The 25,090-nt window shown below is 41.7% G+C and overlaps 1 protein-coding gene across 2 annotated transcripts in view; it reads left to right on the top strand.

Moving 5' to 3' along the window:
• The window catches only part of Tmem170b (transmembrane protein 170B), a 39,099-nt gene that overhangs the window by 1,858 nt on the left and 12,151 nt on the right, over window positions 1-25,090 (top strand). The window contains exon 2 of one of the 2 annotated variants that reach the window (XM_027410415.2): window positions 24,241-24,411. The exons of the other annotated variant lie outside the window; for it this stretch is intronic. Within the exon in view, the coding sequence (XP_027266216.1) occupies window positions 24,241-24,411 (171 nt within the window). The remainder of the gene's footprint in view (window positions 1-24,240; window positions 24,412-25,090) is intronic. 2 annotated transcript variants of the gene reach the window in all.

The following is a 25,090-nucleotide window of genomic DNA, read 5'->3' on the forward strand; positions in this document are numbered from 1 at the left end:
TTCATACTCTTCGCTCTGTCAAGCAGTGTGAATTTCTTGCTTCATCCTGCTACTTCTGTTCCTTGTACCTACTTGTGTTTTTAATCACATTATAGTTTTTGTCTCTTCTAGCCTAAATGTTTTGAAATAAGGTCTCTGTCTTGCTCATTTTGAATTTTCATATAATAGCAGACAAGAATCTGGCATATTATAAGTGCTGAATCTGTGTTTATTGAAGTGAGATTATGAAATAGTACCTAATGCAGGACTTAAACATGCTGCTGTGCTGTAGTTCATCTAGGTCTCTTGGAGTAAAAGTGCCATTAAAGTGCCATAGGTGCTTAGGCAGCTTTTGTAGACAATCATCTCACAGACTTGGAAGACAGGCAAATGCACATTGAATGCAGCTGTATTTAGTACTAGGTACCGGCTTCCATGTCCTTTATTTGATGCTTTCAATAGTTTTTGAAACATTGTGTATCTTCACTTTACAGCTGCAGATGTTGAAGCAGAGAGAAAGCTTCTGTTTGGTACCTAACATGATTGTAACATATACTGTTAATTCAGAAGGCGTATTTGGCATCATAGCAGAATTGTAAGTGGAACAGATAATGAAAAGAAGCGTAGTATAAAACCATGCTGTCTTGGATTGGCTGAAGAAGTTATAGAAATCTAGGTATTGGGAATTTGTGTTAATTAAATACCAGATAAAAGGGAAGTAAGCTCTCATTTCTGTTCTTTGTAAAAAACAAGCAAGTGTTATTTTACTCTTAGGATTTTGGCTAAAAGGCAGGAGTCTGACCTTTAGAAAAGTCTTATTAGGTACTGCTTTGCTGAGAATAAACTTAAACTGAGAAGAACTAGAAGCATCTTAACCCAAGAGTTTTAGGATTTCTGAACCACCACTCTGTCACTCTTACCAGCCTAAAGTGAGAACCATGTCATGGCAGAAGTAGGGCCTCAGTTCTCCTGACTCTGAGTTCCATGCCTGTCCTTTCTGCCCCATATAGCTACTTAATGCAGGCAGGTCTGAGAAAGTAGTAAATCTTCTGATACTTAAGATTAGTCTGGCACATATTTGTCGCAGCCTGAGAATATGTAAAGGTATCTCCAGTGGTTGGGCCCCATACATTCCAATTCCCTGCCTGCCTGAACTCACAGAGTATCTAGTCCTTAACACGCATCATTATGATACAGTGTACTTTCTGTTAGGTGCACTAAGATGCTTATACAGCTGGAGAAGTATAACCACTGTAACTACTGCATCACTCCCGTTGAACTCTGATGCTATTGACTATAACAATGGGCTGTTTGAACACAAGCATTGCAATACTGATGCAGCCCATCCAATAGCTAACAGTCACCCAGGTAAGGGAGATGGAGCCTAGGTCTGTCTGTATGCCCTTGCAGAGCTGATTCTTAGTGAGGTAGAGCAGAGCACCGTGGGATGGCATTGTGCTGTTTGAATGGCCAGCAAGTTTTAAAGTATGGCTTGTTTGTTCCTAGAATTTTCCATTTAGTATTTTTGGATGGCTGGTGATGCAGGTAGCTGAAACCATAGAAACTGAGATCTTGAATGATGGTTTACTGATTTGTTCAGTAAATAAAAGGTGCTGGAAAATGTTAGATGTTGTTGAAAAAACAATGCTTTCTAACATTCTGAGTGTCTATTGTTTTGTAAAAGTTACTGACCCATATTTATTGTGTTCCCAGACTTAGGAATCCTCTAAGGTTTGGTCATCTGTTTAATGTTTCCCTCTTTTGGAGACACTCATATGAGGATTCTGAGAACAAGCCATTCCCAAATCCTGTGTCAGTCACTAGATGACTACCATCCACAGTTGCTATGGGTCTGCCCCATTTCTCTGGATGTAATGTTTAGGATTTCTCCTTTGCTTAACCCTGAATAGGTTATAGGCTTTTTGTTTGTTTGTTTGTTTGTTTAGCTTATTAGAGAGATGAATGGCTTCCTTCCTTTCTTCATTCACAGTACCCTTTTCTATGAATGTATTCTAAATTCGTACCCGTCAGTCTGAAGTTGGATTCTATACTGTGTCTACCTTTTCAGCTTTGTAACTTGATGGTTTCCCCCACCACCAATAATTAGCTGTATCTTTTTGCTTTATTTTGTTTTTTCTTAACTGATTTGGCTCCCAGTTTGTCTTCTGATCCAAATCTGGTTACTAAGGATGTAGGGAACAATTTTCCTTTAGAAAAGGCAGGTCTTTAAACTGCTGGCCAAACATAGTGGGGTAGGGAAAGGGATGCTGGACTCTGGGAGAATGCTGTCTTAGGCTTGTCCACTTCCTTTTTGACAGCAGAAAGTGGGGGGGGCAAGTATACCCCTCCCCTTTACTGCTAGTGAAAGATACACATACATATATATATACACACTGCTCATTTTGTGTATGCATGTATATGTATGTACAGTGGTTCCTCAAATTATGATGTGAATATGGTCTGATAAATCCACTATAAAAAAAAAAACTATAAGTAGAAAGTATATTTAATATATCTGTCTTCCCAAAACCTATCTTAAATGAGCTACAGTGTCCCCTGGATGACCAGAATTCATCTAACAAAGCATCACATTTATCAAACACAGTGGAGAACAGAGTGGTTGGGTGGGCATAGGCTTACAATATTTTAAAGTCAAAAGTTTGTAAGTTGAACCACTGGTCATTTGGGGTCTCTCTCTGTCTATGAATATTTACTTTTAGAATATTCACACATACACTATTATAGTTTCCATTTAGAGTTTTATAGTTGATAAACTGTTTTGCTGTCGGGTTAAAAGAGAAATAGTTCATACACAGTGGCACAGTCAGCACCTTCATTGTTGTTTTCAGGCAGCTGTGGCTCCCTTGGTGTGGCTCTGTGTTCACTGTTAGGTTACATTCCTTTACTAAGGTAGCGAGTGGTCAGAAACCCACTCCTCTTACTCGGTCAGTAACTGCAGCGGTAATCCTACACTCTGCCTTTTGGTATTAGTGCCAGATCCCACAGCTGACTATTTTTGAGACACCTGATTGGTATTTCTTACTCTTGTACAGCACAGAGCAGTAAGTGCAGGCAGGGTTGTGCTTTGTAGAGGGCCACCTGTGTGTTTGGCTGGAGGTGCTGTAAGCTTTGAAAAGTCAGGCTTATTCATTGGGCTCACATTCTTTACCACTGCGTTATTTTGGAACTGTACATAAGCCTCTGTTCTCTGGAGTATTGAGGATTTCTTTCAGGAGTATACAGGCTATGATTTTTGACTCTTTAATTTAATAAATAAATGTATAATATAATTTCATTTATCTTTGCTTTCTTTAGTGACCAAGAGAGTGAGTTGATCATAAAGACAGGTCAGAGGTATTGTGCCTTAGTAACTGTTTTAGGATCCCAAAACTGAAAAGGAAGGGGAATTGGGTTCAGGGAAGGGAGTCAGAATTAAAAATAGTCAGGTGTGACAGGCAAGCCCTGAGAGTTGAGCATTGGCAGTACATAGCTATGGGAGGAAAAATCTTAAACATGGCTACTCAATCAACACTTTTCTGTGCCAGAACTATACAGAGCATTTCACATGTGTTTTCCTGTAATTAGTGACTATGTAATTTATTAGCAGCTTACTGTGTATGATTATGTAAGGTGTGATAGGCTAATTATATATTTTAATGACCTATTTAAGCAATAATAGTTAATCATAGACTACACAGTGGTGGCAGCAACACATTTAAGAGGTTTATTAACCTTAGCTGGGCACTGGTGGTGCACTCCTTTAATCTCAGCACTCAAGAGGCAGAGGCAGGTGGATCTCTGTGAGTTCAGGGCCAGCCTGGTCTACAAATAGAGTTCCAGGACAGTCAGGACTACAAAGACAAACCCTGCCTTGAAAAACCAAGGAAGAAAGAAGGAAGGAAGGGAAGAAGGAAGGAAGGAAGGAAAACAAAAGAGGCTATCAATTTCATTTAGTGACCTTGAGCTAAGTAGACTCAGCTTAAAGAAAGTTTCCTCTAAATTTTACGGAAGTAGGAAAGGCCAGATTGTACTTGAAACTAAATGCCTGTGCTATAATATGAACCCTAGAATGTAACCTAGGAGCACACATGTACTTCCTGTGGGACTTCAAGAAGATGAAGTATACCTTCCAGGTGGGCACCGTAGGGAGCTGACTTGTTTGAGCTTACTGACATGTTTGTGTTGCTGTCCTTTCCCTTGAGGAGCTGTCCCATGTACTTGAGAGCGCATTGATTTTTCTCATATTTTCATAATTCACCATGGCTCATACCATCTTTATATAGCATTTTGGTTTTAAGGGTGGGGACATGTCCAGGTTAGAAACTTTCCTTGTAGGATATAACATTGCCTAAACCGTTTTAGTGAGCAGGACATGGCTCTAAGAACAGTCAGTGTGTTTTAGTTGATTCTCATAATACCCCATTCGTAGGCCTTACTTACACAACATGTGGATCAGGACTTGAGGGATCATCGCCATTCAGCAAACATGTCATATGCAGAGAGGTAAATTGCACATGGTGATCCTCTCATAGGCCTCTTTTGCGATGAGTATTAACTTGCAAATTTGAACTACTTTAATGCAGAGTTGCAGTTACTTTCAAATTTCGTAGCTCAGAACAAGGAACATCGCACAGGTTCAGGTCTTTGAAAATAGTGCTGGTTTTAGGCGCTCCCATCCACCTGTCAGCTGGGCCTGTGTTCTCTGCAGACTGTCCTGGGACCAGAGACACAGCTTCCACAAACACATTTATGTAGCAGGGGTAGGAGGGCTTCTGTGGGACTGTTCACAGTTGTCTTCCCCACAAAAAGATGGAGAGGAGCTGGACCAAAACAGAACCCACGGAATCCATTTAACCTAACCTTGGAAATGCAATTATCTAGTCATGCTATATTCTGTTGGTCACACAGATCAGCTCATTGTGACCTTCCATTGTGAGAAGGTTGTCGGCCTGCTAGAAACTACCTTTAACACTTGAGTAGGTGCAGGGAAAGGGAAAGAAGCCTTCAGAGGGAGGGATGGTGGCAGCACTGAGGGCAAGGACATGCAGTCTCAGAGAAGCAGAGGCCACAACAAAGAAGGCTGCTTGGCTTGTACAGTCATGCAGGGTGGCCATGTGAGGCCCTTCCAGAAGCTGATCTGGACTCTTGACTGCAAGGCCCATGTTGTCCTTTGTAGCACATGCTGAAAAACAGATAAAATGGTCCCGGGGGACCGGACGCTCTCAGAAGTGCTTCTTTATGGCGTGTTGACTTTGGAAAGGATCAGGAATAGGAGTTTGAAGAAAACTAAAGGATGGAGATTTATATGTGATGATAGAGAGTGAGGAAAGGACAGCTGCTTGTAGAGTATTCCAGGCACAATATGCTAAGAGGTGATGCCTTTGGATGTGTGTGTTGAGCAAAGATTAAAAAAATAAAAAGTAATAGGAAACTGGTTTGCATCCTCAAATTCTCTCATCCCTCTGCCATGTGCACCTTCAGGCTGAAATAGTTGCTACTAACCCTGCTTGCATATGGGAACCACTGGGGCTGCTTATACAGGTGTGAGGGCTTCAAGGGCTTGAAAGCTGCTCTGGTGATTGTCATTGAGTGCTTAGTAAATGCGAGTGTGTGCATAAAAACTGCTAAGAAGTTTTGGGTTGAGCTTGTAGCTGTGCTGTCTCGTGATGGAAGTTAATGTGGTATAACAGGATGACTGCAGACAGAATCCCACATGAACAGCTGACTTCCAAAGAATAAGGATAACTGGCTCTCCAAAGTCTTTCTTTTTAATATTCTAGGATAATACCATCATATATTAAAATATTTTGTTTATATAATTATTAGCTATAAAGAATGATCCCTACTAATATGTAGTATATTTAAATTTTTCCCTTTTTTTTTTTTTTTTTTTTTGGTTTTTCAAGACAGGGTTTCTCTGTAACATCTCTGATTGTCCTGAAACTCACTTTGTAGACCAGGCTGGCCTCAAATTCACAGAAATCCTTCTGCCTCTGCCTCTGCCTCTGCCTCCCGAGTGCTGGGATTAATAGTATGAGCCACTACACTTGGTGTACATTTAAAATTTTTTAAGTTATGTAGTTTCACTAAATCCAAAGTATATAGAATTAAATATTTAAAGTGTCTATAAATATGTACATAAAATTTAAGTTAGAAGTCTTCCTGATGCCAAGCTAACTGTGGTCCTTTTAGATTTATGTCTGCATTTAGAGTCAAAGGACGCAAAAGAATATGTGTCTAGAGTCTGGCTTTTGTCCTTTTGCCCAGTATCTGCTGGGAGATCAGAAGAGAGCATCAGATCCCCTAGGAACTGGAGTTACAGATGGTTGTGAGCCACTGTGTTGGTGTCCAAAATCGAACCCAGGTCCTTGGCAAGAGGAACAAGTGCTCTTAATCTCCAGACGGCCTCTCCACCCACAAGCAGTCCTGCTTCAGGCAAGCATGAATCTCGAGTAGACCCTGCTTTCTTTACCTATAACATCAGTGTCAGTTTTCAAGTCGACCTTACCCTGCACCACCACACCTTTAGTCCCATCAGATCAGGAAGACCTGAGTTCAAGGCCAGCTTCATCTACTTAGTGAATTCCAGGACATCCAGGGCTATGCAGAGAGAACCTGTCTGACAAAACAAGATGATGATGATGATGATGATGATGATGATATTGATATTATCATTGATATTAAAGGAAAACTGACTTAGAAATTTTAAAGAGTTAGGAAAGCTTAGAAACTACTATTGGGGATTCAGAAAACAATTTTTCATTTGTATATAAATGTGTCATAAGTCTTTGAGTTATATCATTTTCAAGCAGCCCTTTCTCAGGCTTTCAGTATGCTTGTTTGTAGGATGAGATTTGAAGCCAAGAAATATCTTTGCTCTCTGATGACTACTTTATAGCTCTTAGGACGGCTAAGCTGTTCCCTTGTATCTTGGTTTGAAACTGAGTTTGGTGTCTCCAGCTTCCTTCTGAAATTTCTGTTGCTTTCATCCCACTGGGACGGAAGTGCCTCTGGGACTGTGGTGTCTCAGCTGCACATTCCTTGCTGAGTGTCACTGGTTGTGGTTTTGGGTTTTGTTTGTTTGGTTGGTTGGTTGGTTGGTTTGGTTTGGTTTGGTTTGGTTTTTGGAGACTCTGGCTGTCCTGGAACCCCATTTTGTAGACCAGGCTGGCCTCAAACTCACAGATATCCACTTGCCTCTGCCTCCTGAATTCTGGGACTAAAGGTGTGTGCCACTATCACCTGGCTTCTGGTTGTGATTTTATTTCCTATGGTTTTATTTCCTGTATGTTGTCTTATACTTAGATTTAATTTGAGGAACATGTTTTGTGTGGAGTTTTATTAGAAGTTATTTTATTGCTATAAAAGTTTCTTTTTAGCTTGCAGTATAAATAACCCTATATGATGAGACTGAAAAATCTTATCCATTATTAAGATTGCTTTTAGGTCAGTGTCTGATTTAGAAACCATGTGGTAGTGGTACTACTTTTTTAAAGCATCCATTCTACCTTCATATAGATTCAGATTTTTAAATAATTAGTCCATATGCTTTTCTGAATGAGTGATCAGTATAAGGAGAGACTGCTGTAGCTTTAATGAGGAGCAGTTTTTACGTTACTTTAAATAACCTTAGCATTTTAAAGCAAGTGAAACTGTGATTATTGTAAATGAAAATCGTGTTTTTCTAAAGATTCCCTTTTACTGTTCAATGCTGCATATTGTAATTTACGATTTTGAAATTATATAATTAGCAAGCAAGAGGGTAATTTAGTCTAAGTGGGTAATAAACAGTATTGCCATAACTTTTAAAAGGCAGTATGTTAAGCAGCTGTTGATGGTGCCAGAACTGACTTTAAAAATTAGTGTTTTTCATCTTCTAAGAAGCAAAAGTGGAGAATTATTAGAGACCTAAGTAGGCTTGTATGTTAAAGGACAACAGTTCAAGTGGGTGGAGATGGGAGTTCATCTTGAATGATAGGTGGAAAGACTTGTATCTGTGCTTCTTTCGCCTGCTAATTCTTCCTCACGACAGTGGCACTTCTGTCTATGATGATGTTATTGGCCAAATAACTTCCTTTCATGTTTTTAATAAAGGAGTGCTGACAGGTGATTCTCCTAATTTCTCCTTCCAAAACCAAAACAAAAGGAAAAACAGAAGAAAAAATCTTTATTGTGACTAAACCTTTTGAATACATTTTTGCTGGATATAGGTATCTGCCTGCCTGCCTTCTTGCCTTCAGTTTTCCTGTGGGTGACACTGGCTTCTGATTCAGTGATTTTACTGTGGAGGGAATACAATTTGTCTGGCTTTGGATTCTGAAAATCTTAGCTTTGTGGCTTGGTGTCTTTGGTCACTATCTTCAAAAAATCTATTCTTCCTGTTCTCTTCTGGGATCCCAATTACATAAGTTATTTGAAACTCTTGGATGTTTTCCTCTTTTTCCATTGTATCTTTTTTTCTCTTCTGTTTTAGTTTTAATAATGTCCTTTGGTACCTCAATTCTTTGCCCAGCTGCCTGCAGTCTCCTGACAAGTCCATTGATGGAGTTTTTTTTGGTTTTTTTGTTTCTTTTTTTTTCTATCTAATATGCTTTGTTCAACTTCTGCCATAGTGTTTCCTTTTAACTCAAAGAGTTTCCACCTAGCTCTTAAAACTCTATGCTTGGTGGATTTGACTGTGCCATCTGGGTCAGGTTCTGTTGACTGCTGTATCTCTCAGAAGAGGTTTTTTTGGTGTATCTCAGTTTTTGTTGTTGTATGCAACATAGAATGAGATACATGATCTTGGCAAAGACCAGCAGTGATCCCCCACTCAAGGCTTGAGCTGAGTTTGAGTTTGGCTGTTGCTGTGGTTACCCTTGCTGTACCACATGCTTTGCATTCTCTGGAGGTTGCTGCTGTTGCCTTGTGCTGAGTTGGGACCTGGTGCTGCAGGGCTGGTCTCGGGTCAGTGCTCCATTGCCAGCTTTCACATGCCTGCCTGCAGTGGGACACCCCTTCCCCCCCCCCCACCATACACTTGCCCACTGCTGAACCATTGCTTGTGACCCGGTGCCACCATCATTATGTGGATTCTGGTCATGCTCAGTACACTGGGGAATTGGGGTAGAGCCTTCCCAGAATTCCTGCCTTTCCAAACTATGGTGGTCTAACCTGGCTTTTGTCTGTGCTTGGTTTTGGGTGGGAGTTTCTGGTGCCTTCAGCAGTAACTGACCCCTGCTTGGAGTAGGATCCTTGGTTCTGGACAGTCTTCTGCTTCTCCCCTGAGGTAGACATTCTTCCTTCTACCCTGCTCTATACTGGAGCAGTAGTATATTTTTATCCTGGAGGGTAACAAGATTTGCTGCTCTCTCATTGGCTGAGGTGGTTGCTTTCTGTAAAAGAATCCCCAGAGGCAGACTGTGATCATCTATCTGGCCTACACCATCTATATCACCAGGTGGCTTTTCCAGCTGCCTGCTTCCCCCCCCCCCCCCCCCCCGCCAGTCTTTCTAAGGACATCCAGGAGAGAGCAACACGCCTGTTTCTCAGTCATTTTACTCAGCTGACAGTTAACACACAGATCTGGTTTCTTCTTTCTCTCCTAGGTGGTGCCCATCAATGGGGGTAGCAGTTTCTTTTGACTGAATTTGTTGCCTAAGACCTTTATGAGCTAAGAAGTTTTGATTTTGTAACATGTCTGTTAAGGGGAGTGATAGTTCTTTTAGCTTTCTGTAGCCTAAATTCTGATTTATAGTTACTGTTTGAGTAAACATGGATTTTAAAGTATGACCAAATAGATGCTACATTTAAGGGAAAATGTGATATATTACCTAAAACAAAGCTGTGTAAAGGTGTAGGTTAGGTAATATCTACTTTGTCTACTTGACACTTCCCTGCATTTAGTTTTCTGTATTCCTCATCTCTTGCTCACATTGTAGATAGTGTTGTAAGTAGAACAAACATACTTTTCCATGTATGCAATCTCTATGCTCTTACCTACCCACTAATCCTTTCTAGAAATCAGGGAGGCCAGATATGACATCTCTCTTGTCCCCTCATCCAGGCTGGACCAATGGTCCTCCCAAATATTTCTCAAGTTCTTTCCAACCTTAAGGCCAGTATCCAAGTTCTGGCCTTAACTTTCTTTGGATTTCTGACATCATCTCATCTGATTCAGTCTGTTTTCTGTATCCACCAGAGTGATGGTTTTAGAAATTGAATTTGGTTATGTAACTTTCGTATTTAAAATCTGCAGTAGATACAGATTATGACAGGGCCACTATAATCATGAACACACAGAAGCTGTGACTGTACCCCCTCCACACACACATACAGAGAAAGGGAGGTGGAGGAAGACACACACAGAGGGAGATAGGAGAATAGGGGGCTAATTGGAAAGAAGGGAGTCATCAGGAGAGGGAATGATAGAGGGCAATGGAGTGGGTGTTATACATTGTATGCACATAGGAAGTTGGCCACAGTTTAAAACTTGAAAGATTTCCAGTTGGCTGCCCCAAACCTTCTACCTTCACAGTAAAGCGCACATTCTTTAGAATCTGTGACACTCCAGTCCCTACCTGTTTTGGCTCTAACACACCTCATCTCCCAACAGTTTTTGGCTTTGGTCAAACCAGAGTTTTTGCAACCACATACAGTTGTGTGATTTGAACATTGTGTCTTAGAGCTGTGGTTTCCCATGCTTAGCTGTACACGAAAATCACCTGGGAAATATTAGAAAAATTCCAGTGCCCAGTTTGTGATTGTTATGTACAAGGCACAGACCCTAGGTTTAGTCCCCAGGTGACTCTACCAACAACAAAACTTCACAATCCTCTAAAACAGTGGTTCTTAACCTTCCTAATGCTGTGACCCTTTAATCCAGTTTGTTGTAGTGATCCCCAACCATAAAATTATTTTGTTGTTACTTCATAACTGTAATGTTGCTACTGTCATGAATTGTAATATAAATATCTGTGTTTTCTGATGGTCTTAGCTGACCCCTGTGAAAGGGTTGTTTGTCCTCAGGGGTTGCAACCCACAAGTTGAGAGCCACTGCTATAAAAGAAATCCATGTATTCTGTAAGTAGTAGATTGACTAAACATGTTTGGCTTGGTAAACCATTTGCTCTGCGTCACAACTATTCAGTCTGCCGTTGTAGCATGGTATGTCTGAGCATACATTCTGGTGTTCACGTAGAATTTTTTATGAAATTTTGCTCTTTAGGTGTTAAAAAAATTATCTTTAAATGTACAATCATTTTTTAGCCAGAGATTGTTCAGAGACAGCATGGAGCGGATATGGCTCATAGGCTGTATTTATTTATTGGCCCTAGTCTAGTGTAATCAATACATTACAATGTCCAGAAGTTTCTGCTGTTAGCAATGTAGTAGGAGCAATTTCTGTATGTTTGGATTCTGTGGGATGGAAAAAAAACTTTCATTTACCTTATTTGAACACAGATTATTTAAAAATATTTCATGAACTATTTATATATAGCTAAATATTATGAATAGTCCCCAACTTTAGTCTTTTGTAGGTGTCATATTTTTCATCTTGAGGCATAAAGTATGTCGAATACATAGTGAGTTTTTCTATGTTTGCTAATGACTTAATTAGAAAGGTCAGTTGTTGTGCATTTGTGTATGTGTGTTTATGCATGTGTGAGTGTATCCACATATGTGTGTTGAGAGGAATGATGCCTGCTGAAGCTTGGGGAGATCAGATGACATTAAGTGCTCCTCTCTATGCTATTTTGAGGGCAGACTTTCTCCTTGAACTGGGGGCTTATATTTTCTCAGCTAGTCTGTAAGCCAGGAAGTCCTGACCACCCTGCTGTCTGCCCTTCTCTGACCTAGGGCTAAAGGGGTGTGCATTCTAGGATCTGAACTTGGGTCCTCACGCTTGCACAGCAGGCGCTCTTAACAGCTGAGCCATCTCTGCAGTTCCACTGTTCTCTTTGTAAGAACTAAACATTCGGTGTGTTTCTAATGAGGGGTGTTATTCTTGTACTAGAATATTTAAATAAACATATCTTATGTAATGGTAGCCTACTGTAGTGGTTTCAATCTGTGTTGTAATTATGACAGCTGGAAGGATTTGCTGGAACTATAATTGATTAGGTCTTACCTCCAGGGAATGAGTTGCATTTTTGGTAATTCTCAGGAGCAGCCATTAGCTTAATAGAGTATTTTATCTCTTTTGATGAATTAAAAAATACAATAAAGCCTAATTTTTAAAAACTGTATTTTCAGTACAAATGTTCAGAACTATTTTAGACTGTTCAACAGTGAAGAACTAAAATGCTGTCACCCGTCATCCAGTTTATCTATCTGATAACAAATACAGAGTCTTTGGTTAGTTTCTAGCAAGTAGGATCATCCAGTGTATGATCATCCATCATGCATTTCTTTGGCGTTTTTTGTATTCAGTGGTGTCTAGGTATCTCAAGAAATTAATTTATCATATACCGTGTTTGTTTTAATTAAGTAAAGAAGTGTAGACTTGGTAACCAGAGCTGAGTGGTATTACAGATGGGAGCAGGTCTATTTCTAGTTATGGTTGGAAACTGGAACAAATTATAATTCTCGAAGATCTCACCAAAAAGTAAGCAAACACACTGCAATGATCCAGATGAAATTAGTTTAAGGTGAAAATTACAGATAGCCCTGTCTGTGGCAAATGACTAAGAAGGCTGGTTGTGTTCTGGGAGAAGACATGTCCCTTCCAGTGAGTTAAGGTGTTTTTGCATGAGGCGCTTTTGTTTACTTTGTGTATTGTATTTTTTAGCTATTTGTTTTATATTTTGTTTAGTACTAGCAATGTCACCTGATATAGTCACCTGCCTGTAATGATAAATCTTTACGCCAAGCCACCTGAACCCCACAGAGACTTATATTAGTTATAATGCTGCTGGCCAATGACTAGGATTTCTTATCTGCAAGATCAGTCTTAATTATCAACCATAACTATTAATCTATATATTTATAAGACTTGTAGAGGATGCCAGCCTTGCATCCTGTCTTCCTGGTGGTCATATGGTGGCTCCTGTTTCTACTACATTTCCCAGAATCCTCCTAGTCCCACCTAATTTGCTCCCCTATTGGCCAACAGTGCTTTATTCAACAACCAATAAAATAAACATACACAGAAGGACCCCCCCCATCACCTTCTTTTATTGCCCCATGGAGGAGCTTGGTGAGAGATGGGCAGACAGAAGCCAGGGTGGGGGAGGCTGGGCTCTGCATGTTCACATTAGCTGTGTAGCTTAAACAGTTATTTCTATCCACGCCTCCCAATTCTCCCAGTGCTTAGTAGCTACACTTCCTGGTCTCTGAGAGAGCAGACATTGCTGTCAGCTGCCTCTGATACAGTGTAGTGGTCCAGGCCGGTGCTCACACATCAGCAAGTCCTGATTTGGTTAAGCTCAGGAAGGGGACTTTCAGTGTTATAAATCCTGCCTGTCAGCCAGCTGTTGGATATTTGGAGATTAGCTAACCCTGCCTTCCTGTTCAACTGTATGCAATAACCCTGCCACTTTGCTCAACCTTGTGCAATCACCCCGCCTCCTGGTTCAGCTGTATATAATAAACATGCTGATCTTCTGGGGTGCTGCGGCTTCTCCATCAAAGAGATTGGCCTACTCAATCCCTGCTTTTCTGTGTCTGTGTGTTTGTCTTTTCTCTCTTTCTTTCCTGGATCTAGTCAGGTAAATCCCTGGAGCCATGCAGGACAGGCCTACGACCACAAGAGGATGTCATGATATGTTGGGCTTGCATTTGCCTCAGATGTGTAATGGAATCAAATGAGATGTAGTGCTTTCAATTCCATCACGCTGCATATATCAGTGCAGATTTTTGTTAACTATTATGATGGTTACTCAGTGATGACTTTTCCAACTGAGTATGTTCTAGAGATACATTGTTTAATGGAAGCAACAAATTAGGAAAAGGCTGAGAGTCCCCTCTTGGCATCGTTCTTTCCTAGGGCTATGAGCACCTGTTATTAAGGCCCTGCAGTTCTCTTCATTTGAGCCAATTATAGGTTTCCTGTGATTGCCACTGTAGAGTGGATCCTCAGACAGACTTGCTTGCACAGAAGGTCATGTTAAAATATCAGGAAATTAAAAACAATGGTAGGAGCTCTCAACCTATAATTAAATATTAGCAACAGAGGTCAGTGTTTTCTAAGATGAATAGTATAGTATAATTAAGAGAGGGTGAAAAAGGAACCATGAAAATAAACTTAACTTTGGGGTAGTTTGTTCAGAGAGAATTAGCTTGACAAGATGACTTTGGGTTGGTTCTCAGGACTTCTTGAGGTTGTATTTGAATATATTGATATCATAAGATCAATATGCATTTTTATGAAACGTTGAGCTTGAAATTCCCCTTTCCCTGTTAAGTACATATACTATGAAGAGGTAATGTACTCAGTGGGCAAATAATCCCACTTTTATGTCAGATACGTGTTAACTAAGTCAAGAATTATCCCTTTGTGTATTACAAGGACATGCAAGAGGTATTTAGGGGGCAGTAAATCTATTCAGCCTTTCTCCGTGGGTGGGGACTCAGGGTTTGTTGACTTCTATTACTGGAGTATTGTTTGTGCTTGCCCTTCGTAGGATGTGGAAGGCCTTCCCAGTGACACTAACCAGCTTCCTTATAGTCTCATTCTGTTAGGTTCACTTTGAGAAAGTATATCCTTTAATATACAGATATCTACTGAGCTGGTTGCACTTAGTATTCTTAATACAACTACTCTAATCAAAGCTGTTTGTTCCGGTATGACCATGGAATGAAAGCACAATTTTCCTGAAAGCTGAAAGAGGAAAAACTTTAAAAGACAAGCTCTGTCTATTTTTCCTTAATTATCAGTGTCTCTGCCTTTATTGTTGGGAAGTATGTGTGGTATTTTAACACACATCATAAAATATATGTCTCTTCCTTGAAATGATTTCAAGTTTTCTGAGTCCACGTTTTGTGTGTGGCAGGAGAAAGTACCTGTTCTCACTTTTGTTTTCTGTATAAACCCCTTTCCTCTGGTTTAAGCCTTTCTTTCTGAGACAATCATAGCTCTACCTCAGTGGTAGGAAATACTGTGCAGGAGAGCTGGTTAGTCCTGTATCCAGCTGGCCTGTTGGGATGGCTTAGAAGCCCACAGTGAGTCAAAGTTGAATTCAGTCTGCCAACCGTTCTCAGATTCCTCCAGAATTGTGTGTGTACTTGCTCTCATCTGTACGTGTGTTTCTCTGTGTATGTGTGTATTTAGCAGTGTGTCGTCTTTATCACTCACAGTGTGTTTAACAACACACAGTAGAGAGCAGCCCCATTGCCACAGATATGTTCTATGCTGCCCTTTTGTACCTTTCTTCATTTGCAAGACAGGTTTTTTGTTTTTAATTTTTTTTTGTCATTTGTCTTGACTTAAAAATAACTTAAAAATTTATATCCATGCTTTAAATATTTTAACCTATTTATCTCTTAAAACAATGGTGAAAAAATAAGCATAAGATGAAACCCATTAATTGTTTTCTCTCTCACAGGGAAGACTCTGTGACCAATGTAACGAGCAGTTCTTCAAGGCATCAACTAAGTGTTCTATAATTCAGTTCAATTCTGACATTGCACCTGGAGTTAGCACTGGATCCCACAAGTCAAGGGCTCAGTCCCAGAGGACTGACTCACTCCAGAGGCCAGTTCAAAGTCTGGATTTTCCCCATGCTGGATGTTTTGGGAAGCCCCACCTGAGAGGCCACATGTTATGCAGTAAATTAGTGTCTCCTCTTTAGACTTGTAGGCTTGTGAATAAGAAAATTTAAGAACCAGCTTAGAAGGCAACTCCAAGAGAATTCCATTAGAGATTTTTGTTGTTGTTGTAAACAAAATAGTAGGGCAGGCAAACTGGAAATCTTAGCAGCTGTCAGGAGGAAGAGATGGAGAATTAAAAGAGGGGAAGACAAGCCTTTTGAGTTAGGTATTGAGGTTAGCAAGCAGCCACATGGCAGACAAGAAGCCCACACAAGGGGCAGGGTGTGTGTCATCAGAAGAAAAGGAAAGAAGCACAGAGTGTCAAAGGAAGCCTGCTTAGGCACTGGCCAGTGTCTGGAGGGAAGAAAGAGATGAAAAGGAAAGGAGTAAGTTACTAGGCAGTGGAGTTCCCCCTTGTCTTTGGCTGGAAGCAAAAGTCATCTTTGATTCTCTGGCCAGGAATGCCAAAGGGAGCTCTCTCTGGTTTCTTCTCTCCTCCTGAAAGAGCACTTGCAAGCTGTACATGAGCAGGTGATTCAGAGAGTAGCTGCATGCTGGTGGCTCTGCAAGTGGCTGCTCCAAGCGTGGGAGGTTTCTGGGAAAGAAAAGTATATTGTTCCATTAAGGTGATAATTACTACTTCTATCTATCTCTTTTACATGGGTGAATGAGTCTTCCTGAGGGGTGGCCTCTTGGCTATGGGATTGACAGCCCCTTCTGGATTAACTCTTAAAGGAGGTGACAACACTATGTAATATTCTAACCTTTGGAACAGATCAGAATGGCAGGTCTCTACCCAGGGTCAGAATAGATTCCATTATGGAGGGAGTCCATACTCAGTGGCCTAAAACCATTTAGGAGATAGGCTGAAATTGGCGAATGGATGTAACTTATTTTCACCAAGAAAACCTGGAGTTCCAGCTCCAAGCCTTTTCACCAAAGGAGATGAATGTCTGGACTGGAGTTTGGGTCACCCACTCATGCACAGCCTGCAGGCAGGGTGCTCAATTAGGAGATTAAAAAGCAGGCTTTCTTGTGGCCAAGGACCAAAGTAGAATTCTTCACTTTGGGAACCTGCCCCTAAATTGCCTAGCTGATTTCTGTCCCCTATCCTTATCACTACTTCTGACCAGAGGTGAATTAGGGGTTTCTGTGTCCTCCACATGGGATTTGCTCATTTACTAAGTGACTCACAGGATTCATAGATATACTTACTTTGACCAGGTCAAAGATGTGTATAGGGGGAATGCTTGCTAGTTTTATAACAACTTGACACAAGCTAGAATGATCACAGAGAAGGGAACCTCATTTGAAAAAAATGCCACCTTAAGATCAGGCTACAGGCAAGCCTGCAGGGCATTTTCTTAATTAGTGATCGATGGGGGAGAGTATAGCCCATTGTACGTGAGGTCAGCCCTGGGCTGGTGGTCCTTGGTTCTGTAAGAATGTAGGCTGAGCAAGTCAAGAAGAGTAATCTAGTAAGCAGCACTCCTTTGTAGCCTCTGTATCAACCACTGCCTCCAGGTTCTTCCCTGACTTCCTTCAGTGATGAACAGTGATTTGGAAATGTAAACCAAATACACTTTTTCCTCCCCAAGTTGCTCTGGTCATGGTGTTTCGTCACAACAATGACAACCCTAACTAAGACCGATTTGGTACCAGGAGTGGGGTTTGGCTGCAACAGACTTGACCATGTGAGGATTGTGTAAGGACTTTGGAACTTTAGGATGGATCACTGAAGTAAACCCTTTACTTAACTGGGATAGTTGATGCTGGTTATCTAGAGCTGAGATATTAGCTGTGATTAACAAGAGACAAGCATCATTGAGCTAAAATCTTTGGGGAAGTGTTTCTTCAGGGTCAGCATATTCCTCACTTGCATGTATTACTCTGGCCCATATCCCAAATGACTTGGAAAGCGGCTAGCTTTGTATAGGGCCTGGAACAAGAGAAAGCTCTGTTCTGAAGTAGGTCCAGACTGCTGGGCAGGCTGCTCTACCACTTGGACCATATGATCTAGCAGATCTGATGGTATTCGGGGTGCCAGTGGTCTATAGGGATGCTGTTTGGATCCTTTAGTAGGTCTCTATAGGTGAATCATAGAAGAGAACGTTGGGATTTTGGAGCAAGATTCTACCATCATCTGCAGACAACTATTCCTCCTTTGAGAGACAGCTCTTGGCCTGCTTTTGGGCCTTAATGGAAACTGTAATGGGCTGCCAAGTTGCCGTGCTATCTGACCTGCTCATCATGAGCTGGGTGTTATCTGACCCACTAAGTCATAAAGTAGGATGTGCACAGCAGCAATCCATTATCAAATGGAAGTATATATGTGATAGGGCCCAAGCAGATACTAAAGGCACAAGCAACTTACATGAAGAAGTTGCCCAAATGCCTATGGTTTCTACTCCTGTTACAATGCTGTTTGTTTCCAAGCATGCTCCTAGAGACTCATGGAGTGTGCTCTATGATCACTTGACCGAGGAAGAGAAGACCCTAGGACCTGGTTTATTGATGGTTCTTCACATTCTGTAGATATCACCAGAGTAGATAGCTGGAGCATTAAAACAACCCTTCTCTAAAAGATACCAGCAAAGGGAAAATCTTAACAGTGGGCAAAATTTCAGGCAGTATGTATGTTCATATATTTTATTTGGAAGGAGAAATAGCCAGATGTCTGGTTGTGGCCCACTGATTTGTGGGCCATTGGATTGGTGGGATGGTCAGGAACTTGGAAAGAGTAAGATTGGAAAATTGGTGAGGACATCTGAGGAAGAAATATGTGGATTGATAAATCCAAATGGGTGAAGAATGTGAAGATCTGTGTGTTCAGTGTAAATGCTCATCAAAAGGTGACTTTATCAGTAGAGGAGTTCCGTAATCAAGTAGATAGGATAACCAGTTCTGTGCACAGTCAGCCTCTTTCCCCAGCCATCCCTGTCATTGCCCAGTGGGCACGTGAACAAAGTGGCCATGGTGGCAGAGATGGGCTCAACACATGGACTTCCACTCACCAAGGCTGACTTGGCTACAGCTGCTACTGAGTGGAAGATCTTCCAACAGTAAAAGCCAATACTGAGTTCCAGAAATGGCACCATTCCCTGGGGTGACTAGCTGGTGACTCAATGGCAGTTGACTCCATTGGGCCACTTCCACTGTGGGAAGGATGCTTTGTCCTTACTGGAGTAGGTATTAGTCCTGATTATGAGTTTTCCTTTCCTGTGCATAATGCTCCTGCCAAGACCACCATCCACGTGCTTACAGAGTGCCTGATCCACCCTCATGGTATTCCTCACAGTATTGCCTCTGACCCAGGAACTCACTTCACAGTGAGCACCGGGTAAACATAGGGGATGGAGGGCTGGAACTTTCCTGTCTTCGGGTAACATCATCCAGTGTTTTCAAATGTCTAGCAACCTGGAAGTTGGTCAGACTTAGTTCAGTTTTTGTTTTGTTTTATGGGTCTTGACCTCCAGACTCCCTGCTCTCCTTCCTGGAAGTAAGTGGGTGAGCTAGAAAATTAAGACAGCCCTCTGGTGATCAGTATAAGGTCAAGCCTAAGTTGCTTATTTAGCATACATTTTTTCCAGCTATTTCAAGATTTTCAGGAGCCCTGTGCAAGGAGTCAGAAACAAACATCAAATGAATCTGTTAAACCAACTCAGACAGCATAAACGTTACTCTGTTTTTAAGGATATGGTTTAGGTAAATTCATTTTGTTCTGCCACAGACCTCTAGATCCTTGACATCTTGTAAAATTTAAACTCTGGGAAGGGCAGAAAGGAGGATGGAGAAGCCCATTAAGTTTTAAAATGAGTATGAGTTAATCGTGACAAAAATAAAGGAATATTCCAAACAAATCCTGAAACTCTGGATTCATTAAACCCACAGTCTCCATCCATCCTATTACCTGGCAGCCACCATTGTATTTCCTATGAACTTGATCATGGCAGTGGGAGCATACAGTATTTTTACTTCTGTGACTGGTCAGTCCACTCTACAGATGTCCTCAGGGTTCATCCATGTTGAACCATGTAACAGAATTTCCTGTCTTTTTAAGGCTGATTAATTTCCCTTGATCTATGTATGTGATATGCTGTTCATTCATGTGTTGTTGTCCACTTCGGTTGCTTTTGTCTCCCAATTGTGGTGAACACAATGACATGAGGTTGGTTGTGTTTGTGTGCCAGTGTGTCTTGGAGGATCTAGTCTATTCTTCATCCTTTGGGATATTGCATTAGTTAATGTTTTATCACTGTTCCTGTGATAAAATATTCTGACTAAAATCAACTTAAGGAAGATTGATTTATCTTGGCCTACAGTTCCAGGGAGATAGAGTCCATCACAGTAGGGAAGGTATGGCATGGTGACACGAGCAGGAAGCTGGCTGATGTCATTTCTTCAACACACAGGAAGCAGAGCTAGAGAACGGTAACAGGGTAGGAAGAGAGGTGACACTAAAGTCTTGAAGTCCATCAGTGATATACTTCATCCCACAAAGTTCCACCCCCTAAAAGGTGCTGGACCTTTCCCAAATAGCACCACCTACTGGAGATAAAGTGTACAAATACATGAGCCAGAGGGGACATTTCTCCTTCAAACCACCACATTCCACCATAGGCCTTCCAGGGTTCATGGCCATCTCATGATACAAAATGTGTTCAGTCCAACTTTAAAAGTCCCTACAGCCTTTTTTTTTTAAAAAGATTTTATTTATTATGTATACAACATTCTGCTTCCATGTATATCTGCACATCAGAAGAGGGCACCAGATCTCATAAGGGATGGTTGTGAGCTACCATATGGTTGCTGGGAATTGAACTCAGGACCTCTGGAAGAGCAGCCGGTGCTCTTAACCTCTGAGCTATCTCTTCAGCCCCCTCCCACAGCCACAACACTGTTCGAAAGTTCAAAGTCTCTTCTTAGACTCAAAGAAATCTCTCAACTGTGACTTCACAGTGAAACTAAAAACAAATTGCATACTTTCAGCAGATAATGCCACAGAACATACATTCCTATTACAAAAGTGGGCATGGGGGCGTAATGAAGACACACTGTACCAAAGCAAAACTGAAACTCAGCAGGATGACACCAAATCTGTAGCTCCACAACTAATCTAAAGAACTTCAGTTTCAAAGGCTTAGGTGACACTGCCCCCCGCCCCAGCTTTGCTGCCTGCATCATACATCTCTCTTTTCGCCTGGTTTCCACTCCTATATGCAGATCTCCTTGGCAGATACCTCATGACTCTGGCATCTCCAATGTCTTGGGATCTGTGTGACAACCCAGGCTTCACAGTGGTCACAGCTTCACATGATGGCTTCTCAGGGGCTCTGACCCTGCCACATATTGCCTGACATCAAAAGCTGAGATGACTAAATCTATAGTAACTATAACCACACCGCTGGGCATACCTATGAAAAATTGTTCTTGATTGGATCATTTGATATGGAGGATCCACCCTAAGTCTGAATCATTTGAAGTTGGAAAACCCACTGTAAATCCAGGCCACACATTCTGGTGGCTTCCCACATAAAATGACACTGAAGAAGGGAGCTTTTGCTTTTAGCGTGCTTCTTGTCACTCTAACGAGTTCATTTCTCTTGCTGCTGAGGCATTCCTTGATGGTATTAGAACCTGCTTCTTGGGGATTACAATGTACACTGAAGACTGGCAGTTCTTTGGGACTTCCCTGAAACTCTAGCACCAGATTGGGACAGCTGAGAGATCCAGCCTTTCAAACTGAACAACTTGAGTTTTCTTGGCTTTTTTTGTCATGAGACAGCTATTGTTGGACTAGCCAGGCATAACAAATCCCCCTTTAATATATGCATAGATTCATCCTATCAGTTTTCTCCTCTGGAGAACCCTGACAAATTCAACAGCTCCCTGAAACTGAAGGAAGATCCCATGACTTCCTTTATCTTGTATCTTTCATGCCTCAAAAACCAGGCCAAGTGAACGACACTGCCAAGGTCAGCTGCCAGGGTGAAATGGATCCTGGCCCTTCCCTTTGACCACAGTGTAGATGCTTCTGTGTGCTGAAGTTGTTGGTGAACTTGGCTAAGTATTTGTTTTCTGGGAACAAAGCCCCCTAGGCTTTCTTCTGTCACATGCTGTATGTTTAGCTGGGGGAGGCCTTGCCTCAGTACCCTTTATCCCAGTGCAGAGCACAAAGCTTCTCTTTAGTGATGTTTATCTCTTTAACAGTCACAGTCTCTTTTTCAGCAAATGACCTTACTTCGGCCTTAGACTTCCTACCACTCTTTCTCTCTCCAAGCTGCACATTTTTCTTTCTTTCTGCCCCATGTGTTGCTTTTCTTCATGGGAGGCCTGCATTAGAGTATACAGTAATAACCATACCATAGACCCATGCTGTCTTGAAATTTCCTCTGCTTAATAAATTAGTTCATTATTCTTTATTCTGGCCTCATACAAGTTCTTAGGACATGAGCTGAATACAGTCAGATTCTTTGTCAAACACCACATGAATGGTCTGTATCCATTTCCCTTCTTCATCATGGCCCAGGCCTCTACTGGGCATATTTCTCTCAGCATTATCTTCTGCTAATAGCTCATTTAGTTCTGCTTCCAGCATTCAACAACTTCCAGCCTAAAACTAAACTCTCCGGTGAAATGATCCAAAAAGTAACACAGTCACCCTTCTTTCTTTGTTACTAATCTCTCTTGTTGCTTCAGTCTATTTCTGTGACAAAAACCATGACCAGAAGCGCTTGAGGGGAGAAGAGTTTGTCTTACTCTTCCAGCTCACAGTTCATTATCGTGCTCATTCTCAGCTGTCTTGATGTCCCCCTGTCTTGCTTGCTTTCTCCCTCCGTCCCTCCCTCTCCTAATTACCAAAACACTTTTCTCTTTTTCTTTAGTTATATTTTGTTACATGTACTTTTGTTACATATATAAATAGAACCTGCTGAGTCCACTTGGTTTTGTTTGTATGTGTTTTAAGGGCTGACCACTTGGTGTTGGATAACCAAGTAAGAGGCTAGTCTCTGAAGAATGATTTCTCCCTCTATCAGCAGTCATTAATTGCCATTAGCCCTTCAGCTAGGGTTGGGGCTTTGTAAGATTTCCCTTATCCACTATGGCATGCTAACTGGTCAGCTAGCTTTCTTAAAGTTTGTTTATTTTTATTTTATGAGTGTGTTTTGCTTACATGTTAGTTGTGAACTACCATGTGTACCAGGTGCTCAGTGACAGTTGTGAACTACCATGTGGATGCTGGGAAGCAAACATTGCTCTTAACTGCTGGGCTATCTCCTCAGCCCTCAGCTAGCTTTCTTATACAGTCTAGGTATGGCGCCATCCACAATTGTCAATCAAGACAGTTCCTCGAAGAGCCACAAACCAGTGTGATCCAGGCAACTCTTCAAATGAGGTTCCTTTTTTCCTGGAGACTCTAGGTTTTGTCACCTTGACAGTAGAACCTAACCAACACAGATATATATTGAGAAATGGCATTGGATCAGATGGTGATTCTGTTCTTGGGTTTCTGAGGAACTGCCATTCCGTTTTTTTCATGTTAATTGCATCTTGCAAATTTCTACCATGATGTTTGGGTAAATAGGGCTTTCTTGAAAAAAATGTGTCTCCTTACAATGACCTGACAGAAAATACAAGAAGCACAAACAGCAGTGGAGTTCCTTCCTCGTAGAATGTTTGCATACCAAAGAGGACCCTCAAGGGTGGCTAAACAGGGTCCACAGCTTTTCAGTTAAAAGCAGCCTTTTCTGAATTACTTCCCATGAAACAGGCATTTTATTACAGAGAAACTGGAATGTTAACTCCTATTTAAGGATAGTAATATGACAGACCTCAGAAATCACTGAAATACTAGACTCGGTGGCCTCTCCTTTGATGGGTCTCTTTTCTTTCTGTTGGTACTGTGGCTTGCACTGAATGAGGAGGACGTAGGTTTAATTTCAGTTACCTAAAGATGGAGGAGAGTGCATTCTAGTCAAGAATTCCCAGAGAAAAAGAAGGATGGCCCCACCTGGAGCAACCACTGCCTCTGTTGTGTGTGCCTCTTGAATGGGGCCAGGGAGCTGGAGTTACACAGTACAGAGCATCAATATCTATATGAAATGTGTCAATGGTATGGGAGGCAGCAGAGGCCCGGAAGAAAGGAAATGAAGGCTAGAAAGACAAAATGTAGGGTGTGCTCTGTCCCTGTGGTAGATGAAGACAACAGTGAGCAGGCCAGTGGGGGCATGTTGAAGAAATCATAAAGGATTGTGCAAGTCCAGGGTGAGATTATTACAGTGACAGGAGGCAAGCTGATGGATTGCATTCTAAATGGGATATGGGGAGTAAATGGCAGTGTGGCCTTCGCCTTCTGAGCATTAGCGTTCATGGTCACTGACGTGCTGGGAAACACTGTGTGTCCACAACAGGCTGGGCCCTTTTAGATGTGGCTCTCATTGAGGCTTCTCCCAGCCCTGGCCACTCACTGTTTGCTGCTGAGTCTCTAACCTGTGTCTCTGCAGCAGGACTAACACTGTTCTTTCCTTTCAGAGATGTGGTACTGGATCTTCCTCTGGGCTCTCTTCTCCTCTCTGTTTGTCCACGGTGCTGCAGGCGTGCTGATGTTTGTGATGCTCCAGAGGCACAGGCAGGGCAGAGTCATCTCCATCATTGCTGTCAGCATCGGCTTTCTGGCTTCTGTAACTGGAGCAATGATTACTAGTAAGTTGACTTGTTCTGTTCAAGGACCTCATTTTATATGCAGTTATTGATTTGATCAGTACTGTCTTTATTTAAAAGAAGCCTTATCTTTCATGTAGACTGTTCCTCAGCACTCTATAGTCCAGGGCCTGGAAGACAATGAGGAGTTCACTTGCTCACCAGACAGATAGCACTTCACTCTGTGGGGATTTGTGGGGAGTGGCGCTGGCCAGGGGCATAGTGGTTTGGTCAGAAAGTGCTTTATAGAAAGATTAGTTTCTGCTTTAAAGATGCCTACTGTTTACTAAAGAAGCAAGGAAGGTAGGCACTAAAATACCACAGTGACAGTTGTCATTTAAGAACATGAAAATACAGCCTTTGAGTCTGTAGGCTCGTTTGTCTGCCTGTGATGTCAACATATAATTGCATTTCTTCCTGTACCACATATTATGACAAAACTTCTCTGCCTCAGGAAATGTACAAGTTTTCTGCTGAGCTGTCTCCTTTACATGTCACCTGGTTAGTTCCCCTTGACTGCCCCCTGACACTGAACTTGACCCTACTCCACCCTGTTCCTCAGAGAGTTCTACTTCCTGGAGCTGCTGGTTGAGCAGTTGCATCCTGGGAGCTCCCCAGCTGCTTTCTTACAGGTGACTTACAGCTGGTGACTTCACCACTGCTTTTGAGACATATACTTATA

This window comes from Cricetulus griseus, chromosome 3, assembly GCF_003668045.3.
Source record: "Cricetulus griseus strain 17A/GY chromosome 3, alternate assembly CriGri-PICRH-1.0, whole genome shotgun sequence".
In the NCBI taxonomy this organism is placed as follows: Eukaryota; Metazoa; Chordata; class Mammalia; order Rodentia; family Cricetidae; genus Cricetulus; species Cricetulus griseus.